The 22,995-nt window shown below is 41.3% G+C and overlaps 1 protein-coding gene across 1 annotated transcript in view; it reads left to right on the plus strand.

Moving 5' to 3' along the window:
• CSMD2 (CUB and Sushi multiple domains 2) overlaps positions 1-22,995 on the plus strand; it is a 310,633-nt gene that overhangs the window by 45,940 nt on the left and 241,698 nt on the right. Inside the window, exon 3 of the mRNA XM_049820686.1 lies at positions 1,914-2,026. Coding sequence (XP_049676643.1) covers positions 1,914-2,026 — 113 coding nt within the window. The remainder of the gene's footprint in view (positions 1-1,913; positions 2,027-22,995) is intronic.

Here is a 22,995-nt window from a genome sequence, read left to right on the forward strand (position 1 = left end):
AATAACTGGAAGTTTTGCTTTAATAAGGTTCTTGGGCAGAGCATGTCAGCTTTCATTAGTTAGAGTTCAGTCTATTTGAAATAATACTTAGGTTTACTAAATTAAGGCCAGAGTAAGAACAGTAGGGAAGTTCACTCACTGTCTCTGGAAGTTGCCAGGGGACTGGTGGCCACTTCAAGGAGAAATTGCTTGGGCTGGAAGTTGCAGTGTACTAGTACCTGACCTCATGGTCAGCGAGAGGATGGTGGCCTCCAGAATGAAAGAGTTGATTTTGTTCTATGGGTGCTTTTTTCATTCCACATAATATATGAGGAGAAGAAATACTCTGAATGAAATATATACTTACAAGTATTTCTTAAGGAGCCAGAGTGCTTTGCATCACAAGTGATCTTTTGCCCTCTGTAAGAAAGACTAGCTGCTGTTATAAAAAGATGTGGGATAAACCTCTGAGTATGTGTGTAAGGAGCTTTAAACTTTCTTTCTTATCGTAGCCTGTTTATCTCGTGCTACTTGTGTCCTTTTGATCCAGCTTTTGAATACTCTTGATCTCAAATGATACCGAGTAGCAGTAGTAGCAGTGAGTTCCTTCGGTTACTGCTGCTTCTGCAGTTTTGTAAAAGTCTGATTTTTAGGACAGTTATCAGGCAACGGGGATTGCATCTGAATTTCTGTCCTTGATAATAGCAGTCAAGAATCTAATACAAGTTTGCTTTAAAACAATGTTCCTTATGTAAATCACCTTAGCCAAGTGTAAGGAGAAGGCTTATAAGTTGTAAAACTGTGTAATTGTTTGTGAGAAACATACATTACTTGTTCTTGGGCTGAGTCAATACAGTATCAGGGATTTAGTGTTTGGGATCTAATAATGCGAGTTTAAAATCATTACTAACCAGACTTTTGTAACAAAATTGACAATCGTCGTTTAGCTCTAAGTCTGTAAGGAAAGCTGGTGGGAGGGCAAGGCACCTGGGCTATGGGTTTTTGCAGTGCTGTCTTTGGTCTATTCCCTGGACTTGTCCCATTTTTATACGGTTCTTTCTACTCTGACTTGTGGGCATATGTCTGTATTCCAGGCAGTTCCTGCAGTATATCTGCTAGATGATCTAGTGCAAACAATTTTGTGTCTGTGGGCTTTTATTTCCTCAGTGAGTAAAGAGGTGTTAACCATCACAATCTTCGCTGTGGTACATATTAGATATTAGGATGTAGGATGAAAAAGTGCCATCCTTGGGTTGTTCTTGCAGGGACAGTTGGGTGGGGGTTGGGGAGGATTCCTAGAAACTTCAAACCTTATCCATTGTAAAACTACACAACAAAGAGTCTGAAGACAGCCGCCTTGAGGGTCTTTAATAACCGGTAGCGTCAGGTTTTTTTGCCTGTTCTCTTATGCTATTTTAGTTAGTGTTCAATTTAATGTAGCTGGTTTTTACAAGGATGTAGGATGTTTTTACTCTGAGGTTCTCGAAACATGCTGTAAGTGTTACTGAATAATGTCTTGGGCTTGCTCAGCAATCTTAAATATTGCTCCCATTTCATGGATGGGGAAAGTTACTCTGAAGGGCTCAGTGACTGCTCCGTTATCACAGTGCTGGGGTTAGCAGAGCGCTGCAGAGCAGATGTTGTTAGTGAACAAGGTGTGAAGCAGATAGACGGGTTTAAAATACAGTCAATGAAGATATACATTAGTAGTTACCCTGGTAAGCCGGAAGGTGTTTAAAGCCTAGGATGGGTTTGCCCAGCATTTGTTGAACAGCTATTGAATTCAAGCTGTACCGGTCTGTTTTCTTTAGCTCTGAAGTTCCCTGCTTCAGGCTGTGGCATATCAGCCAGAGTGGCAGCTGCCCCACTCTTTGATTTGCGAGCAGGTCAAAGGCAGAAATGGTGAGTGTAACCTTCCTCTTGATTTCTTCCAGGTTAACGGGTTTCCAGCTGCCTGCTCCTATCGTGAGTACGGGTGTTGTGCTGTCCTTGTGGCTTGTGAGCGATTATGCGGTCAGTGCTCAAGGCTTCCAGGCAAACTATGAAGGTAAGTGTGCCCAGTTCAGTAATTGTCTTGAATTGTATCTGCATTTGTCTTACGGTAGGATGTGAAAGTAAGGTGCAGAGTTTATACCAGGATATATACGTATGCAGACACTTAATCCAGGACAGGAGTGCCTGGTTCTTGGGTCAAATGATACATTTTTTCAGAATTCAAATTGCTGATTCTTTCCAAGTGTAATGTATTTTTTCCTCTCAGCATCTGTGCTCAAAACGTTTTTTAAAAGCTTACTCTAACAGCAAAGCTAGAATGACTGAGAAGGAAAGGTAATGCGGGATTTGATAGTGGAATCTGCAGGGTTACAGCAAATGCAGTGCCCCATGTAGCCACTGGGATTTGCAGCTGAGATGGTGGGGGACTGCAGAGCAGTGCATAGGATGCTCAGATAAGTGCGTTTTTCCTTTACATTCTCTTTGCTTATTTGTTATTTTCCCTGCACCTTTGTCCCCAAGTCCTTCAATTCACCTCCTGTGTAACTTGTCATAAATAATGTCTAGTCTTTGGTGGTTGTGGAAGTAAAGGATTGTATGTGAAGGTTTGATAGCTTCAGAAAATCTTGGACAGTGGAAGTTATCAGATGTGAAAGAACTGTTTATAGTCATGATTGTAATATGACCTGGTGCTGCTGGGTAAATGACAGATTAACCATGTTAAAATTTGAGTTACATTTATGTTGATTATTGAACCTAGAATGTTGTTTGTATCCCCATAAATGGTTTTCTTCAGAGTCCTTAGAAGTTTTCAGCCTTAATGATAATTTTTGGTAATGACTCCAACCAGCCAATTACCCAATACGTTAAACCAAGCAGATGCCTTCGTTTAGAGGATGTTGTAGTCTCTCAATGTTTTCTGCACTTCACAATTGTTCCGGTTCAGGGGAGTTCTGTTTAAATACCTTCTAATTTCTGATTAAAACCTTTGCTCTTCCTCGAGGCAGCAGTGACACTAAGATGTTTTTATTACTCTTGGAAGGGATTGGTGTGTTACCAGGTGTTCAGTATGGCTTAGGCAATGGTGTTCATCTCTGTTGGAGATCGTGCTCTGTTTATTCACAGGGTAAGTGCCCAGCGGGGCTGCTGTTGGCTGGTGGTGTGTGCTGGCTGTCAGGACAGGTGAGCACAACGGTGTGGTGAGGAAAGGCAGATCCCATTGCCTGTTTGCAAAATCTGTGCTTAGAACATGTCAGTCGCTGTGGCTAGTAGACATGAGAGTACATGGCTCCCAAATTGTGTGACAGAGGACATACAGCTGGTTTTTACCTTTTGACATTTAGAGTTCACTTTTTGGCATTTACACACAGTTACTTGTACACTTTCTAATTTTTTTTTTATTACTCTGATGCAGCAGGTTGTCTTGTAGAGAGGCTTGTTCCAGGGCTGCCCTTTAGTCACATGTTTTTTAAATTATCTGAAGTTTCTTTGACTGATGATTAGGAGACTTTAAAGCAGGTAACTGAGTGTGTCTCCAGGGGAAAAAAAAAAGAAATGTACTTAAACTGAGCCACTGAGTGACACTGAGCATTGGTGTAAATGAAAGCTTCATTTTGAGGGAGAGAGGGGGCAGCCTTGCTAAAAGTGCTGCTGTGAGCCTGCCTCAAAACAAGCTACTTGCTTGCTATTTAGATTGTTTTTAACTAAGACTAAAGGAGGATATAAGTGTGTTTTTGATCAAAGGGGCACGCTGCTGCTGTAATGCTGTTTCAGTTCATTGGTAATCTATGACTCAGTGAATAGCTTGTGATTCAATAATTCATGTTTAAAGACAGAACGGTGCATCAGAGTCCTTGCAGTAAACGGCTCCTTTATGATCTGCCATCAAAGCATGTTCACTATTCTCCTCCTCCCTTTAAGCAATCATTGGGAAATGCACCAAAAGAAACAGAATTTTAAAATCCGAACAAAAGATCTCGGGAACTTTTTTAAAGGAGAACAGGAAGAAAGTACGTAGTTGGAGGTATCAAAGTGACACAAATACATTGTGCTTACACTGATCTCTGCTGTACCCTGACCCTCTGGGAAATACATAAATTGAGGTTGGCTTTATCGAAGTAAACATCTTCCTAGCTTTTCTAGTTGGTATGATGCCTGTATGATATGATCTTTTACAAGCAATTTCTTGAAAAAAACCACAGGCATCTCCTGCTCATACCTGTATATGTTTCTTCATTTCTGGTTGTTTCAGGACACACAGTTCAGCTATACATTTCACTGGCTAAAAAAGGGAGAGGTTGTGTGCAGTGGTGGTAGAATCTATTAAATAACACTTCCACTATGAGAGGTTAGAGATGCTTTAAGAACAGATAGGGAGAGTGGAGTTTCTCAAAGTCTGCAGAGCTTTTTTCAAGCCCCAGGTAAGGCAGGTGCCAGCGGTGACAGTGGAATTTGAGGAATAGCCAGCTCTGGGATTGCTGTGCTGTGACGATTCCTTCTTGAGCTCGTGGTTTTCTGACTTCATTATATGTTATTGTGCCTGGTTGCTAGATCTTCCTTAATCCTCTTTTCCTCGTTGTCTGACTTCCTCATCTCTCTTCATTTAGTTTGGTGTGTGTTGCCAGCTTGTTTCTGTCTGTTTTCATTGTCTGATTCTTCATGTTCTTCAATCTCTTACTGTTTGTTGTGGCTTTTCTCTAGATGCCAAATATTGTTTCAAAGCTCAGTAAACAGTAGGCATTTTATATTCCTTCTTATGCTGTGAAAGACAGTGTTGCGAGCAAACAGAAAGGCTGATGTTCTCCTTCCCTGGCCCAGCCATCTCTCAAGGAGTGGACACAGTTGTGACTGAGGATAATGCTGCTGGGGGTGCAGCATCTCCGGGTTTAGATCGCCAGCTCACAGCTTCAAATGTCTGATTTCTCTTCCCAGTTGTGGGGTAGATGGTTCTGCCTGATCTCATGTTGGTCATGTAGTCTGGGTTCCCAGCTTCCAAAAGCTGCAAAACAAGGTCAGAATGGCTCCTCGTCGTATGTGCTGTTAGAAATTTGCATTCGTGAATGCACGTGCAGCAGTCAGGAGCTACCGTATGGCATTGTGAATATGGGAGAACCCACAGCAATACCACAGTTTAAGAGAGGATACACGATTAGATCGGCACGAATACCTGTCTGTTGTTAAGTGGATGATCTGGAAAAGAAGGGGGGCAACCAGCGCAGGATGACTGGGAATGAAAAATTGTCAGCTTTTTCTTGCTGAATTGTAGTAACAGAGAAAACTTCATTTCCATTTAAATATAATACCTTGATCTGAAGGCAATTTTTTTTACTTGTTTCTTCTACTAAATATAGACAGTTCTTATGAAGCTCAATTTCAGAACATAAAATTTAGAAAATATTTAAATGAAGTGCTTTCATGCTTTTAGCATCCTTAAATTTGTCTTTTTTCCCTGTTAAACTGTCCCTTGAATTCAACATCATTTCACAATTAGCCTTGTTCACCCTCAGACTGTAGGATTTTCTCCCTTCTTTTATGACTAAATGATTCTTCTCAAAAATCCTAACCAGCTGTTGTGGAGTGTTGCATTTCATTTCAACTGCAGGAGCGTTTCAAAGTAAAGACAGCTATAAATAATCTAAGTTAGAATTTTACTAGGATGTGAATCTTGACAGCCTCATGTGAAAAATACTCCTGAAGATTTAATGACCAAAAATGACCAATGCTTCCATTTATTGCTTTGCCTGAAAGATGTGTGAAGCTAATATTAAGGCACATGCCTAGACTACAATGTGAAATTAATTACAATCACTGCTGCCGCGCATCTGATGAATACATAGTAAGTTGACATTTTAAATAAATTGGGCAAGTCTTTACAATAAGATGAGAATTGATATAAATTCTACATCATTTCTTCAATAATGCTAATAACTGTTCATGATGAATAGCAGCAGGTTTTTTTTAGTTTACTAATTACATTATTTTTTGTAAACCATTACCTCTTGGCTGCCTTGTTAGTCCTGAGGGTATGAAAAATAGAAAGGGATTTAAGGAAACGTAGCCAAACCTGCTCTTGATCATAGATGACTAGAGAGCAATGCTGTGAACCACTGAGGCTGAGGAGTTTAACGAAACCGTGATTTTCAAGGCTGCACAGGTCCTTCTTTGCGAGACTCTCCGAGTGTTTATCAAACACTAAGGAAGCAGTCAGGGCTTGAGCGTCTTGCATAAAACTTCTTTCTGCTCTGCCGTTGTGGGTTACAACTTCTGCCGAGGTTGGGGGCGTTTCGGTAGCTGTCTGGGACAGGACGGTTGTGCAGGGGTTGCAAGCGGGACGAGTGCTGGCTGCGCAGGATGGAGCTGAGGAGGGGAAGGGTGCAGCGTGCCAGTTGCACTGACCTGGGAGCCCAGCGTCTGAGTGTCGTGCTCTGGATGTGGACCCAAGAACAAGCGGACAAGGGCAGGAGAGGACAGATCATGCTGAGATGAGAAGCTGAAGCACAAAGAGCAGTGACCGATTGAGTTCATGGAACTGAAACAGGTTTTTTCTGTATCCCGAGAGGGATAGCTGATACTTCCTTGGTCTGCTAAACAGATGTTTTCTTTAAACAGTGTGGAAATCTGTAGAAGGCATAGGGCTCTCACTTGAGTCTTGTCCTGCTGTGGCTAGGACAGTGTTGTCCAGTGGATTTCTAGTAGGAACAGGAAGGAACTGGATTCTCACTTTAACTTTGTCCGTCCTGCTACACTGGTGTTTTCAAGTCACAGTTTTTGTACTGTGCCTCAGTTTTTCTCTCTCTCAGATGGGATTATATTTTCATTCATGGTGTTTGTGTCCTAACAATGAAAGTGCTGTATAAAAGAGGGATGTGCTGATGTTGAATGCATTTTTTTAGGAATCCTTATCTATAATTCCTAGAGTTTCAATGTTAATTTTTTTTTTTCAAAAGCAAAGTTCAGTTAGAAACCCCTGGAGAGCACCAGGGCATTTAGGACTCTGGACTCCGTTGCTGCAGAAGCAGTGCTGTGTAATGCAGCAAGATTTAACAGTAGGTGAAAATTTTCCTTCCCAAGACATCGTGTTTGATTACAGCTGCAACAAATTTGATAGCTGCAAACACTAAGTGCCTGATTGAAAAGAAACAATTATGCCTAGAAGAACACTGCTTATTTTAAGAAATTAGAAGCGTTTAAATACAGAGGGAAACAGCCCCAAGTAAATGGTGCTGTTTTCCTTCGTAATAAATACCCTCCTCTTTCTCAAGCACAAATATCTCATTCTTTAGAGGGTTGTTTGTGGAGTTGTGCATACATATTTAGAAAATACAATTAAAAACTGGTTCCTGTCCCTCTTTGACCATTCCTTTTGCTAAACCCGAAGGGGGTTTCCTGATTCTGTGCTGCTCTGTGGATGTATTGCCACTGTGTACAAGCTGTGAAACCACTTCATTCCTCTGTTTTCCCATCTGTCATTTGACTTTACAGTAACAGTTGCCCCATTAATGGAAGGCAAATTGATGAGTTTGAGTGCTTTCTGTCTTTGGAAACAATATTCAAGGTTTTTGTAAAAACAGATAACTGTCCAAATAAGCTTCTGATTATGATAAAGACCAACACTGTCGGGGGGGGATGGGATGGGGATTCCCCAAGGTGTTGGGCAATGTGCATTTCTTTGGAAGTCCTTTGATAAATTGCAAAATAGTGATCCCATTTTTCAAAGACCAGAGTGGAGGAATTTGGATGCAGAAATCCTTTGTCTTTTGAAAATGAGTCTTTAATATAGAACTCTGAGAAGAGTTTCTGGATATTTGGCTCTAATTTGCTTGTGCTACGAGTAAAGCTTGGGCTCTGATGGTCTGAATCAGTTTCACTGGGCTGCAAGGAAGTTCTTCAGTAAGAGTTTGGGTTTCGGTCCTACCTGCTTGTAGTTGACCCTGGGGGGTCAAAGCTGTTCTGGGGACTAGAGAGTCTCTAAGGCTTCAGGAGATACTGAAGTAACAGGGCGGTAAAACAGCTGGGAGCAGCCCACCAGAGATGATGTGTGGCCATGCTTTCCCTGTGGGCTGGTCGGTGGTTACATGGTGATTCATGCTTGTCCAGTGGCTGCTCAAAGCATCTTCTCCATACGTGTAAATAAATTTCAGAACTGCCAGGCTAGTATTGAATCGGCTAAAATTTTTGAAGTCATAACCAAACGTACTGTTTATGCCAATTTGTCTTCTGAGTGAACACCATATTAGGTTCATTTAAACATCCAGCTGGGTCCCAATTCTCTCAGTACCTAAATCATAATTTGAAGTATATGTGGTTCTTGGTAAATTTACTCTTGATGCTGTTCTCCTTTTTCAGACCAAGACAAATGAATGGGAATCGTGAGTTGCAGCAAAGCACCGATTAGCCCTTGTTCTGGTGGCATTGGGAAGGATGAGGGCTCTGAGTCTTGCTCTGCTGCTCTTTTTTTCTGGAAGTTTGATGTTGCTTTATTTGTCTGATGATTGAATCTCTGCAATAGATGGTTTAATGTGTTCAAACCCAAAATGGCCTTGTGGCTGAATGGGTGTATCTGGATGTCAGTGTATTGACTCTTTAACAGCTACTTTTACTTTGGTCTGCTTAGCTATTGGGCATGTTGAGCGTGTGGCATAAAGTTTTCAAGAATTGTGCAGTACCTTTGGGACTTTTTATTTTAATAGACATAGTTCTTCACCTCCCATTCAGGCAACTGCTCCTGCAATTTTTGCCCTTTCATCCTTATCAGTAGTGCTTAATGTACCTTGCCTTAGTGGCTTTTTGTTCTTTTTCTTTACTATGTTTCCTAATCTTAGTATCACTTGTGACCTGGGGAAGATACAGTTTTGTCTCCCTCAGGCTGATCTCTCCCTCCTCCCCTCCCTCTGTATCTCACAAGCTGAGGTAGGGTCACGTTGGAGTCCGGGCTTGGAAGGGAGACCTCCCCGGGAAATCCCGTGATGCTGTGGGTTTGGTGAGTCAGCAGATAGTACTGAGTTAGTAGTGAATCTAACAGCATTGCATGTTTCCTTTAGAAAGAATAAAGCAAATTCATATTGGGATGAGGAATGTGATTACAATCAATGCTGGTTTGCTTCTCCAGGTGCTTTTTTCTTTGCCTTTTTTTTTTTTTTTTAGCTTTAGGCATATAATCAGAGTGGCTTGGTGCCTGTGAATAGTAAAGGGTGTGTACCAAATTTGAGTGCTAATAAGGTGTAAAATACAAAGTAAGTCTGGCATACTGGTGTTGTCTTCCCATTCAGACAATATTTCTTTTTTTTACAACTTTTGCGTTTCAGGTGAAGCGTTCTGCTTTTTCTGGGCTGGAGCAGTGTTAGACTGTACTGTTTGATGTTCTTCTTCAGTGGTGCTTGTAACTGGTGAAATGATTCCTAAATATATAAATGGCCAGAGCTCCATGCTGAATCCACCCTATTACTTTTCATTATTAAAGAGCTGTTCTCAAGAATTAAAGTTTTAATTAAAAAAAGTTTGCAGTCCTCACAGTTTGTAGTCATAAAGCTATGGAGAACAGCAGCGTGGGAAGCCATAAAATGGTGGTTCTCTGAATGTGCCAACACTCTGAAACAGTGGGTTTAAAATGCCCCTTCATCTCTAAGAGCCTTTAACACTGTAAATTTGAGGTGTTCATTACTGTTTTAAACTAATTCACAGTAGATGATTGCAGCAGAGATGCATAGTTGGTTTGTTCCTTTCAGCATCTTTCAGCTCTGATTTGTTTGCAACCAGGGAAACCCAGCTATGCTTTATGCTGCTATCCAGGAGCAGCAGCCTAAACTCCAGTGTCTCCAGTGATGTTGGTACAAAATATGGTTACCAGTCTGAAAATGTGCTGATAGAATTAGTTGTGTTGAATTGATGATGAAAGTATTAATGTGAGAAATTCTCTGCTCATTACATATTATTCTTTTTATAGTTAATTTGTTCAAAGTTGTAATTAATTTAAATTTTAGAAAACTTCCCATCTGTTCTTTCTGGAACTGCAGAAGCTTAAAACCTTCCTGAAGAATTTAAATCCTGATGGTTGCAAATTATATGGAGTGCTGTAAAGAGAAATTGCCCATATTTTGTATGTAGGCCTACCATATGGAGAAGCAATGAAATAGCAGAGGACAGCAGCAGATGACCCAGGAGTTCTCATCTAATCCTATGTAGCAAAAAGTGTTTTATTAGTTTATTTTGCTGCAGTAACTTGCTTGGAGCATTCAAACCAGCCAAAGAGATCAGCAGTTGAGATCCTAAATTGGCTGTGCTGGCCTCGTGCTCTTCTTAATAATACTTACTGTATCTTATTGTTGATGTTTACATCTTAGCAGGTTTGTGGATTAGTTGACTTGTTTTGAGTCACACTGCTGTTTCCAAATGGCTGTAAAAGAACTCATTGTTTAGAAATGGAGTGTTGTGGTTTAACTCCAGCTGGCAACTAAGGACTACAGAGCTGCTTGCTCACTCTGTCCCCGTGGGAGGGGGGAGAGAATCAGAAGAGTAAAAGTGAAGAAAACTTATGAGTTGAGATAAAGACCGCTTAATAAGTAAAGTAAAAGCTGGGTGTGCAGGCAAAGCAAACCAAGGAGTTCCCTCACCCCTTCCCATCGGCAGGCTGGTGTTCAGCCATCTCCAGCAAAGCAGGAGCGCTGCGTAATGGTGACTTGGGAAGACAAATGCCATTGCTTCCAACATCCCCCCCCTTCCTCCTTCTTGCCCCAGCTTTATCTACTGAGTATGACATTCTGTGGTCTGGAACATCCCTTGGGTCAGTTGGGGCCAGCTGTCCTGGCTGTGTCCCCTCCCAAATTCTTGTGTGCCCGCCCCCCCCAGCCTCCTGGCTGCTGGGGTGGTGTGAGGCGCAGAAAAGCCCTTGGCTCTGTGTAAGCGCTGCTCTGCAGTAATGAAAACATCTCTGTATTATAAACACTGTTTGCGGCACAAATCCAAAACATAGCTATGTACTAGCTACTATAAAGAAAATTAACTCTAGCCCAGCCAAAACCAACACACAAAGCAAGAACTCCCCAGATTGTGTTTGAATGTTGATACTCCTTTGTCTGAAATGTCCCGATCCATTTTAATACATGGGGATTAAAGAAGCATGATTGATCACGAAGAACCTCGTGCCTGAAAGAAAGGATAGGAACAAAACCTAGGTGTTGCCTGTCAAGTAGCAATAATCCCGGAGGGAAGCAGAAAGAGCTTGAGTCTTGCTGGAGAGGGAGGCAGTGATGCAGTGAGTGACACTGTCTGATGATAAATAGCTAAAGGTAACAGAGCCCTGCAGCAGCTTTGCTGCCTGCTCCTCTGTGCTGGAACATCTGGCACAGTTTTGCTATGAAGGAGCGTGGTGGGGAGGTGAGGAGCAGGAGAACGCTGCACACTGCTGTGTTTGCTGCTCGTTTCAGGGTTTATAACACCGTGCTTATGAATGCGTGCGTAGAGCTGTTAAAGCTATGCCAAACCATGCAGTCAGCACAGTGTGTTTTAATTTGCTTCTTGTTTGCAAGGTATTAGTATTTGGACTACATGATAAACCAAGATACCAAATAAGCAGTAAGGCAATGCAGTATTGTCAATAATATTGAGTGACAGGATTGTTTTACACAGTGTAGCGTCTGGAAGCGATGTAGTTTTATAATTAGATTTAAAGCATAGCATTGAATTGATTCTGTCTCCAATTAAGTGTTTTCTAGCTAATGTAAAAAATTTGGTTGGCGATAGGTTTGCCTATCATATGGTTTCAGATTTTTTTTATGGCTGCTCTTTGGAATTTTTCCACAATATCTCAGCTCTGTAGCTGTGTTCCTGCTTGTCATCAGCTGTTTGCAATGTGCGACTACTGTTTCATTTAATGTACCATATGCATGTTGGAAACAAGTGAGTTTGCAGAGTCAACTGTTCTGTTCAGTCACGTGTTTGGACCGGTGGATACAAACTTGATGAGAGAAATAGTAAAGTGTCTGGTTGGTCAAAGTCAGTCAGTTGGGCTTTATATCCCAGATTAGCCTGAGTTCCTGCCAGTGCTTCTTGCTACCCTTTGCTCCTGACCTGTGCTAGCACTGGAAGAGCTGGTGTTGGCCTGATAGTGAATTCATACCTTTGATGTCTTAGCTGTCATGTAGTCGTTTTTTTTCTTTTTATAAACATCAGAATTTGGTAGTGGTTTAGACAAGAGCAGTTGCTTTATGAACTTTTAAAGGGCAAAAAGCCACCTGAGAAATCTGAAGTTGGCTTGTAAACCTTATTTTGCTATTTATTTCCAGTTATCTGTATCTGTTGACTCCTGTTTGTTCCATGGAGGAAACTGTTGTCATGGTCAGAAGCATATTCCAGTCATCAGTGGCATTTCAGCCAGCCTTGAAAGGGAAAAGAATGGCAAATTGGCATGACAGTGGTGACTCAATTATTTTTCACAGCCTTGGCAGGAACTGGTCTAAGTGCTGCTCAGTCTGATGCTTGCAGATCATGTCCAATAAATTTGCCGAAATAAAATCAAGCAAATAAGCCAGGTGTTTGCCCCTTGCAGTGTTTATGAGCTTGGTGCTGCATCAGGTAGTCAGGCCCTCATAAAACAAAAATCTCGATGAGAAGATGAAGAAATAAATGTAATAGCTGTGCTGGCCGCTGTGTCTCCCTGGGAAATGTGGCTAGGCATACTTTACTTGTTTATGAACAGGCAGTTCTTTAGGTGGGGGAGTGTTCAGGTGCAAATACCTCCTGGTGCACAAAGCTGAAATTAGCTGTGTTGCCAGCTGAGGTGCAGTTTGGCTTTGAATAATGAGATCTCCTCCCGAGTGCTCAAGGTCAAGTACTCGCGTGGCTGGTGCTGTTTGTAGTGTTGGCTTAACAAAGCAGCAAGCTCCTGGGCCCTGGTGACTTGCAGCAGCTGCATCTGAGTGAGGGGAAATACCTGAAAAGTTCCACTTCAATCAGTTGTCTGTACTTCATCTGCTGTCAGATGGGTGCGAGCTTGTGATTGATCGTGGTGCAGAGGGTGGTATTGGGCCAGATCCTCAGCTGGCGTAAACTGTGTTTGCTCTGATTCAGTGGTTCCTCTTGGTGCAGTCTCTTAATTCCAGAGGGTTGCTGGTGCTGAGCACCCGTCAGGGTGGGGAAGCTAACCTGGAGCTTGGGTTTGGGTGGGGGTTTCAGTGGACCTGCTGTTGGTGGACGATGCCTGTAGCAGCAGGGAAGCTGCAGGCTGGGATTTTGTCGGACCATTTGTTTGCCGAAGCTGATCACGCAGCTTCTCGTGGCAGTGCTTGTTCCCACGAGTTTGTGGTGTTAGTAGCGGAGAGCCTGTGCTGCTTGGTAGGGTGTTTCGTGCTGTGGCAGCCTGGAGTCACTGCTCTGGAAATGTCAATGCGAGTGAGGTGCTGTTGCGGTGTAGGATTAATGCCGCGAGTACAAGGGCAGAGGGTTGGTGGCTGTAGATAATCTGCTCCGAATTTCTCTTGCTGTCTGTGAACGTTGGTATTGTTCAAACAAGGGTAGGGGAGAAACTTGTACTACAGACTGGGTGTTTTTTGGATATTCTTATCACTTTTTCTCTGAAGCCAGCAAAAATGGCAGAGTGGCTCCCCGTTTCAGTAAATGTGGCAGATGCATTGCTTTCCATTATGACTTCAGATTAAAACAACTCCCTGGGGAAGGAAGAGTCAACCTTCCTATTCTTTTTCTTTTTAGCTATACAAAAGATTTTTATTACTTAACTGAGCTCCCAGCAAGTCTGCCTTAATATACTACTAATTGATTTTAAGACTTGAAAGCAGCAAAGCTTATTAGCATTTGCTGACTCAGCTAGAACCCTCCCCACATACTAGAGGATGGAGTTGAGATATTGACCCATGTTGCTGCAGCACTAAATGAAGTTGAGGGAATATTAAGTGTCTCATACTGGCATTTGATTTGCATATGCAAACGAGATCAATCAGTGCAGACGCAGGAGAGCAGGAATGCTAATGCTTTGCAAATAGGATCCAGTATTAAGCATTTAAACATCAAGTGACACTTGCTCAGCTACAATAGGGGACGCTTTGCTGTCAAGGAGGTCCCACTGCTACTCCTCTCTCCCACAGCTGTTCTGTGGATCAGCCCATTTTAGAGCAGACTGTATAGAAATAGTGCAGAAAACTCTATGGAATTTGAGACTTCAGTGTTGCTTCTGCTTCGTGGCATTTGGAAATGGAGGGCTGTTTGTGCTTGAGGTGTAATTGCCTGACCTGTGGGTTGCTGTATGTGACTGGACAGGTGAAAGGTGTTGAAAATCAGTACCTGGAAGTCTCAGAACAGCAGTGTGAGGGTACTTTATGAAGGACTCTCATTGTGGTGGTTCTTTCCCAAAATCTTCTTTTTCCTCCCTCTTGCCCCATTTTTTCTTTCGCAGATAATAGAGACACATTTCTTTTCAATCAAGGAATCTATTTGCAGAACATGTAGTTGTTAGATGTGTTTGGTTTTGTTTCAGCACACATTTCCATAAAAAGTCACCGCTAATGAGCTGTGCGAAAATGGCAGATTTGCTGCCAAGCCAATTTGGTTAAAAGGCTTGTCCGTCCTTCATTGCTGTTTGATCCTTACACGTGCACAATGTGCTCGAGCAGGTACAACCATGCATGGTAGCTATAAAAAAGAAGGTGAGATGCTGAGGGTAGCACCACATCTCTGAAAAAATCCTTGTTGCTACTAATGCAGCTACTATTCTTTGTTGTCTTTTTTTTCAGTCTCTGTATTTTGGTTTCCCAGTTATATCTCGTCAGTGGATCAAGGTTAGGAGAATTAAGGAAGATCTTTTCAAAAGCTGTCGCGTTTCTTTTCGTAGTTAGAAATGGCTGATGTGTCTTCTAATTATGGCTAGTATTAAGGTGGGTTTTGGTCAGTTTGTCTTCCAAATCGACTGCCATTGAAATTCTGTTGACTTTGAAAATCTGAATCCTGGGCTTTCATTTCCCTATTTGGAAAGTGTTGTGATAAGTAATCTGACCTGAATCCCAGCCTCTGATTTTAATTGTTGGCCCATCCTGTGTTCCCTCTGTCGGATGACGTTTCCAAGGGTCCACAGTCACCATCTGAGCCCATTTCTATATTCTTGATGTCAGGGCTTCTTATTGTACTTCTCTGTGTGCATTCCAAGAAGTGATGTTTAATTTTTTTTATTATGTTTTAATTTGCTTTTAGGAGGCTGTACAGAACTCTGTGCACCTTGGCAGGGGAGGGAGCTATTTATAACTACAGGTTTTATGATTTCAGCTTTCTGGTGTGACCAGAGGTTTGAATACTAGTTCAGTCCTGGAGCTGCCTGTAGAAATCCACCAGCCTGGAAAAATGTTTCTTGCGCCACAGGATTCACAAATGCAATATAGAGGTCACTTTTTAGTGGGTATAAAATTTATCAGGTTTTTTCTGTGTGTAAAGAAAGGAACACTGGAGCTGGTCCTCAGCTGGAGAGATCAGCTTGTGTCTGTCTTGCACCAGCTGGGACTTCTGCAAGAATCCTCATTTTAAACTGCTTTCAGTGGTCTGTATTTTTTTTCTTTAGTGGGATATGTATTTGAGTTTTTACATCTTGATTTAGGCACATAAGTAAATCTTCCATCCGATACATGGATCGGACATACTTTAGAGCAAGTTGTGTGTGTGGATTGCTGAAAATACAGACCAAAGCTGTCTATATGCAGTAATTTAGACGGGAAGAATTAGCTTTAAGCTCCAGTTTCTCCATTAGTAGGAGGCTAGTTGACTTTTCATTATGTAAGCAAAGCAATTACTGCAGAAAAAGAGGAAGTTGTTTGGCTGACCAGCATTGCTTTTAGTGGCTTGCTGTGAACTGGGCTTATCATTCATAGCAGTGATGGCTGGGAAATAGAAAGCAGTTTGCAGAGACACCGAAAGGAAGCCTGCTTGACTAAGGAACAGAAAACCTATCCCACAAAATCCTCTGACATGTGCTGATTGGATCTAAGCTCCTGAGAGACATCTTCTCTCAATCCGTTCAAATCCACCTAGCCTGGATGGTAATTCCTTCCCCTTTTCTTTACCCGGTGGTTTTTCTTTCTGGTTTTGAGATTAAAATGTCATCTGTCCAAGTAGACCCTGACTATATGTAAGTAAATAACTTCCAAGCAGTTTGCTGGGGTTCACCTTACTGGAAGAGCCCTGCTCTATCTGTAGCTTAAGCTTTGGACTGCTGGTGACTCCTGGTGGTTTCTTGGAAGAAAAAGAAAAATGGAAGGACCTGCACTCTTCAGGTGACCGAGATGCAGGCCGGCAGGAGGGATTTCATGGTGGAGGAGAGAAGCATTCTCTCTTTCTGGGTGTTCATAGGGTAGAGCTACATTAAGCAGAAAGCTTTGTGTTCTAGACGAGGGATTGATGCAACAGGAGGAGGTCAGTGCTCAGGGCTCCGTTAGCTCTACTCTTGCCCTGACGCGGAGGAGGAATGGGTGTGATTCTTAGCCTTGTACTTTTCTGCTTTGATCTTTTATCTCCTTCACTATGTCACTTTCCTGTGGTCTTTTTGTCACTCCTGCGTGCACGGAATTTGTGAACTACGTGGGATCATATAGGTGTCTCTCATGCGTCGGAAGAGCTCTTCAAGCACTCATCCTGTCCGCTGAGGAGCAGGACAGGATTCTTCCATTGTTCAGTCCCTTCCGTTACTCTTTGGAAAGCAGAGAAGAGTTGAGAGCTGAAGCAGATGATGTGGAAAAGGCCTATATGTATGTATTAAACTACACAATGCATCTTCAGGAAAGCTTAAATAAAAAAAGGCTACTACTCTGTGCAGGATACCTTTAGGTTTAGGATTTTGATCAGCTCAAGTAGAGTGAATCTATCTTAATTCAAATTAAATGAGTATTTAATTAACTTTACTTCCTCTTCCAGAAGTGAATGCACATGCTACGTGGTGATCTGTGTCTCTCTGATCACCGTGCCTTCTCACCTTGAATAATATTTTGATGAAGAAAGCAGTGTGATTAGCTGTCAGCCTGTTAAAAAAAAAAAAGCCACTCCTCCTTCAAAACATGTCCCTTTGTGCAGGTTGTGTTCAACTGAAATAGTAATTTTAAAACCGAAGAGCATGGGACTGCTTACAGCTGTATGCAGCTGGAAGGATATATGCTGCTTCTCAGTTGAATACATTGGTTACTTCAGTTGAGGCACTCTGAATTCAACCTCCAAAATTGAATATAGGTTAAAGGAAAATGAAGTTGCAGTTGTGCCCACAATGCATGTTGAGGGATCAATGTGGCAAAAAGTCCTTTCCTGTACTGCTCTGCTTTACTCCTTGTGATTTTCTTAGATTGAATTTTGTTTGTGAGTCCCCAAATCAGAGTCAAACACAGACTGATGCAGCTAACCCCAGCAAAACTACATGTATTGCAGGATGCTGGGCAATTATTTTGGGTTTTGCCTTGAAATGCTGTTCTCGGTCCTTGCTAGGACCAGCAGCTCTAGTGGTTCACGTGCAGAGCTCTTTGCTTCTATTACACTAATTTTTCTGTTCCTTGACTCGGACCAAGGGGTTTTGTATTGCACTGTGCAAAAGCTGTTTACGCAGATAGAAGCTATGTTGAGAATGGTTCAGCTTCCTATATATAAATAGAAAGGGTGCATGTGTATGTGTGCGCATGTAAGAAGATTTTTCTCCTGATTTAGTATTTTCTTCATGTCCTAAGCATCAACTGCCTCTACAATTCTTGCTATTCATTACCATATCTGAAAAATTGCTAGGGGAAGAGGCATTTACTTGAATGTGCTTGCAGCTCATGTGTCTGGAAAATGCCACATATAGATATTTGAGGCTGAGCAAAAGCAGCGATGCTTCATTCAGAGCATGAGCTGCTGCTGTGTGAGGAGACTATTAACAACAGTTTGAGAGAGGTAGCAGGAAACAGCACCTGTAACGCTGTCAATATCTAGATGAAAATATACTTTTACATGGGTATCTGCTTTGCCATCCAGATCAGAGATGATTCAGTGTTCAAGGTGTTTGGGGCTGCGTGCAGGGAGTCTCGGAGTACGTAACCAGTGCAGAAAGTGCGAATTGGTTCTTTCCCCAAGTATTAGAAATGGCAAGATGAAATGCTGTTTAAAGAAGGGGGAGAATCAGGGGGAGGAGGGAGTGTCATCAGCCTGAGTTTGTTGTTATCATTCTGATTATTATGGGCTGATTTGTCTGGAGATGAAATGGCTGGAGCAGTATCTCAGTTGCTCTGTGGGGGTTTTTATCAGCTGTCAGTTTCAGCAGCTGCTTCTCAGGTGGGCAAGGTCACTATGGCTTAATGCTCTTGAGTTTTCCATATAAACCCTATCGTATTATTAGAAAAAACAATGGTTATTCAAGCACAGAAAGGCTCAGTGATATTATTATTATTCATAAGAATAGGCCCTGTCAATCAGTAATCCCTGAAATGTAGAGCAAAATAAATATGACCTGGCTTGCTTTCACCTTGTGGAAGTGCTGATAGGTCTGGCCCGTGGTTCTTTGTAGCTATGCTGTGTCAAGCCTTGGAAAATGGATTCTTTCTCTAGATGATAGTAAAACCTGATATAAAATAACAGGCAATCCAACAATTAAAAATAAAATAAAATGGAAAAGCTGAACTAAACAGACCACAGATAAAAATATTTAGGGAAAATTATTCCAACTTTTTTGTTTGCTAGATAACTCTGGCCAGCGAGAAATACTTTTGGTGGACAAGTGGAAAAACTCGCAAAATTGTAAGATTTGATGTAAACAGTCTGCCCTCCCCAATTATATATGGAAAACTGCAACAGGTTCCAATTTGTTACTGAAAATTGGCTTTTACACATTCTCTTTTGTACTGGGAGTATTTAATCCCTAATGATTGTAGTAATTCTGCATTTTTACTGCAAAAACTTTAATTACTTAACGATGTTTAATTACTAGATATGTTGGTCTGATATGACCAGTGCCCACTTGAAAGGAATGAAACGGAATCTCTCTAAAAGAGAATGAGATCAGGTTCTAAAATAAAGTATCGTGCATATTTTTGTCCAGACTGTGGAGAGAGCTTAAATGACGTTAGCACCGAATGTCCTCACAAGTACAGTGCGAAAGCAGATACAACTTTTTCTGAGAACTGCCCAGTGTAAACTTGCAGGCGCATCTCTGTGCCTCTTGAACCTTTTAACATCAAATTACTGGTTATCCAGTTAGCTCTCAGTATAGAGGATGCATTTAGAAAACATTTTTTGTTTGTGTCGTTCTGGGCATTGAATGTAATTATGCCAACTGTAGCTGGTCACAGTGGATGATTTTGGTTGAAGTTCCTGATGTGCATCACCACAGGCCCAGCCCAGCGCTGTAACGTGCTGTATAAACCTCATTATAAGGGAATCATTAAGTTTGTAAGAGTTAAGTATGTGACCTTTAATTTATGTAATAGATGGAAAGCAAAATGTGTTATTTATGGCATTTATTTCCTTAAGTGTAAATTTTTATTAGATGTGTCTGAGTATCCCTGTCATAAAATTCATCATGTTGCTTTTAAATTGGTTTCCAAAAGATGTGAAGAATGCAATTATGCCCTGTGTGTGTGGACTAAAAATTTTTTAACCCAGTATTTCAACTAAATTCAATATGGATTAAGTAGTGTAAAACATAATTGAAGTCTTGTGACTTTAACATGAAGAGCAGCAATGCACACAATAAAAACAGTGCAGCTGTGACCAGTTTGGAAAGGTAAAGCTTTTGTAACTAAAACAGTAGTAAAACAGACCTGCCAATGTTTGAAAGCTCAGCTTCATGTGATGCTATCCTGAGGTTCAACAATCAGATGAGATGAGAAACCATCTCTGTTCTTTTTTTTTTCTTTTTTTTTTGGTGGTGGTGGGGGGTGGTGGGGGTGGACCCAACCAGCAAAAGAAGCAAACAAAAAAAAAAAGGCAAAAAAACCCCCCAAACCATAAAACCCATCCAAACACCAAAACCCACTGAAAAGGTCTTTCTCATTATTTGATCGTTTTCTCATTTGTTCAACAGCTTCATCCATTCCTTAACACACAGACTTTTCTGGTGCTTTGCCTTGAGGGATAGCAAATGCATTTTGCCTATATTTCTGGGCTGGCAAAGACTGAGTGAAAACAAGAAGTGTATATGAATGCACGTGACCCCTTGAATATTGACCAGTAAATATAACGTGCACTTGTGGAAGGTTGTTGGTGTGCACAGTCTGTGGCAGTCTCACCCATGCAGTTACAAGCAGTCTGAGACTTTGTGTTTTGGGTTTGGTTTTTTAATATATAAATTTAGCTCATACCAAAGCAAATGAGTTGCAAAAGGACAGATAACATCTTGAATGCACTTTCTGTGAGGTCATCTGCTTGCTTTGATCAGCTCATAGATGTTATTTTCTTCAGGCTGACACAGCTGCGATAGTCATTTGATTATTCTTGTTATTTGCATGAAAATTATAACTAGTTACTTGATAAAGTCATGGTGACTGCCTTCTGCCCCTAGGGAAATGCTGTGCTATGCTTTATCTAGGAGATTTCACAGCGAGAGATCTCATCTGTAAGGATATAACTGAACGGTTGGTCTTATCCCTCTTCTCTCACTGGAGTCTTCCCTCCACCCTGGCCACACCTGATTGACAGACCAGGTCCTTTAAAATACCTTTCACTCAAAGGATTAACTCGTACTGTTTTCATACACTTTGGGTACAGTTGTTCTGAGTTGACTTTTAGGTTTTTTTCTAGCTAGGAGTAGTCTCCCAGCTACAGAGCTGTTTTGCTTTTGCAGTGGAGAGGTACCATCTAAGTGGTCTTTAGCCTGGGTCAGTGGGGAGTCAACTGCTCAACATGCGCTGATGAGATGCGCTGAACTCCTTTTCTGTTCATTTTCAGTGCTGTTGGTTCCTGCCCCCTGCTCTGCCCTGAGGTTCTGGCTATTTCTTCCTAATCTTTCAACTAGTTCCAAGACCAGAACAGTTTAATGCACAGCTTGTATTGAGATTAATAAAGGAATTTACAATTTTAGCTATGAGAAGTGTTTTATAGCATTGGTGTGAATCCAGACATTTCTTTTCTGATGGGTCAGATTTTCATATCCAGGTATTTCTGTATTGGGAAATACTGAATGCGGATGACAAATCACATGCCGTTAGTATATTTCAGACTGGGAAATATATGAGCTCATTCATTCAAAATAGATCTTTCTGCCAAAGAGCTATAAATACACATTGCTTCTTCAATGTTGTGGCCTCCATTCTTGATAATAAGCAATTGAGAATGGAGGGTGGGGAATTTGGCAGTTCCGTCCTTACTTCCATAAACAGTAAGGATGGGATGGATGGGTATTTTCAGCCTTAGCACAAAAGCTGAAGAAAAGAAAGAGGGTGGGTATAAAAAGCATAAAAACATGGGTTCCAGCTAATCCATTAGAGCTTATTGCTGCAAGAAGTGGCCAGTTTCTGAGCATTTTTTCCCTTGTTATTTCTGTCTGATGGTTTTTAAGAAGATGAGTCTTTCAAATGCTTATTTATGTACCATGTAACATCTGAAATATAACTAGTATACTTGTCTTCCAGGATTCCTAACTTTGTGCTCTGAGATGCATATGTGGAAATGGCATCTCCTAGTTGTTTGATGAAGAACACATTAATTTATTTCATGATTGTTCTTCCTTGGCCTTATGGAGGAAGAAAATTTGCTGGATTTTTTTTTTTATTCTTGCTTGTCTTTCCATTTGTACTTAATTCTCCATTCTGTAAGCTAAGGTGATGGGTTTTTAGATGACTGCATATTCAGTTGCAGACCATCTGTAGTCAAAGATGCAAACGTCTGTCCATTTATCTTCTGAATGTGGGAACATGTCATGGTTCAGCCTTCTCCTGATCCCTCTATCCTTTGTAGACTGTTAGCTTTTTCTGCTCAGCCTGAGCGCTCACTGCTGGAGCTTTCTTTTCAGTGCTGTGTCTAAATTCATGAATTTTCACCTCCTGCGGACTAATCACTTTAGCGTTCATTCTTCCTATATCTTGGCTAGAGCTCAGAAATGTCTGAGACTGGGCATTTGGAATGATCCTGTATTTTAATAGAACAGATCCTGTAGTTTGACATCAAGTGAATTCTTACTTTATATTAAAAATTACATAAGCCCCACTCACTGCTAAGAAAACAGACTGTATTTTGAAGCACAAGAGTTCCTAATGGAAGTGACATTAAGGTGATTCCAAAATTACCCTGTAGGTCTCTAGACGAGAGAGCAGTTTGTTCTACATGCTGTGTCAGAAATTGTTGTATGTATGTTTTTTCAGAGTGTCCTGGACAGAGATCCAGGTCCCAGACTCTCCTGAAATTGAACTTCCAGACATTGTTATGTTTTTTTCAATTCTGTAAACTAACACGGAGGAACCTTTATGCTAATTGAAATTTCTTACAGTCACTGATCTTGCTTTTATCCTGTTCCTCCCACGCAACCTCTCATCCTATAAAATTAGACCAGCCTTGCAGGAATGTTACAGTGGGAGGAAAATGAGTTTGTGCTAGCATATTTCTTATAGTAATCTCATTAGCAGTTGTGCTCTGTGGTGAATACATGACCAAGTTGTCCGTACGTGCTTTCTTGATCTGTTTAGCCTAAACCATCTTCCAGCATCTTCATTTGTTGTTGGTTTAATGATGGCATGTGCATGTTGGTGTCCTCAGGAGCTGGTAGCCTTAGGTCGCTGGTAGGTAAGAAAGTTAGTGGAAACAAAAACTTAATGGAAGTTAATTTTCTTGTTCCAGATATGTAATTATGTATAAGCAGATTCTCAGTGGGAAAACCAGCTGTAATTTTTATATTTTACAGAAAAAAATCTATGTTGCTGAAAGCGCATTGGACCAAAGCGCAACAAAGCCTGGTGCAACTTCTGTATATAGCAACGATAGCCGTTAATTCTCCCTGGAAATTTTTGTTTCAGGACGTAGTGCTGAAAGTAGACCAGTGTCTTCGATAAAAGGAGGACTATCACAATCTCTTGTTTAGAAATGAAATCA

This window comes from Accipiter gentilis, chromosome 17 (assembly GCF_929443795.1).
Source record: "Accipiter gentilis chromosome 17, bAccGen1.1, whole genome shotgun sequence".
Classification (NCBI taxonomy): domain Eukaryota; kingdom Metazoa; phylum Chordata; class Aves; order Accipitriformes; family Accipitridae; genus Astur; species Astur gentilis.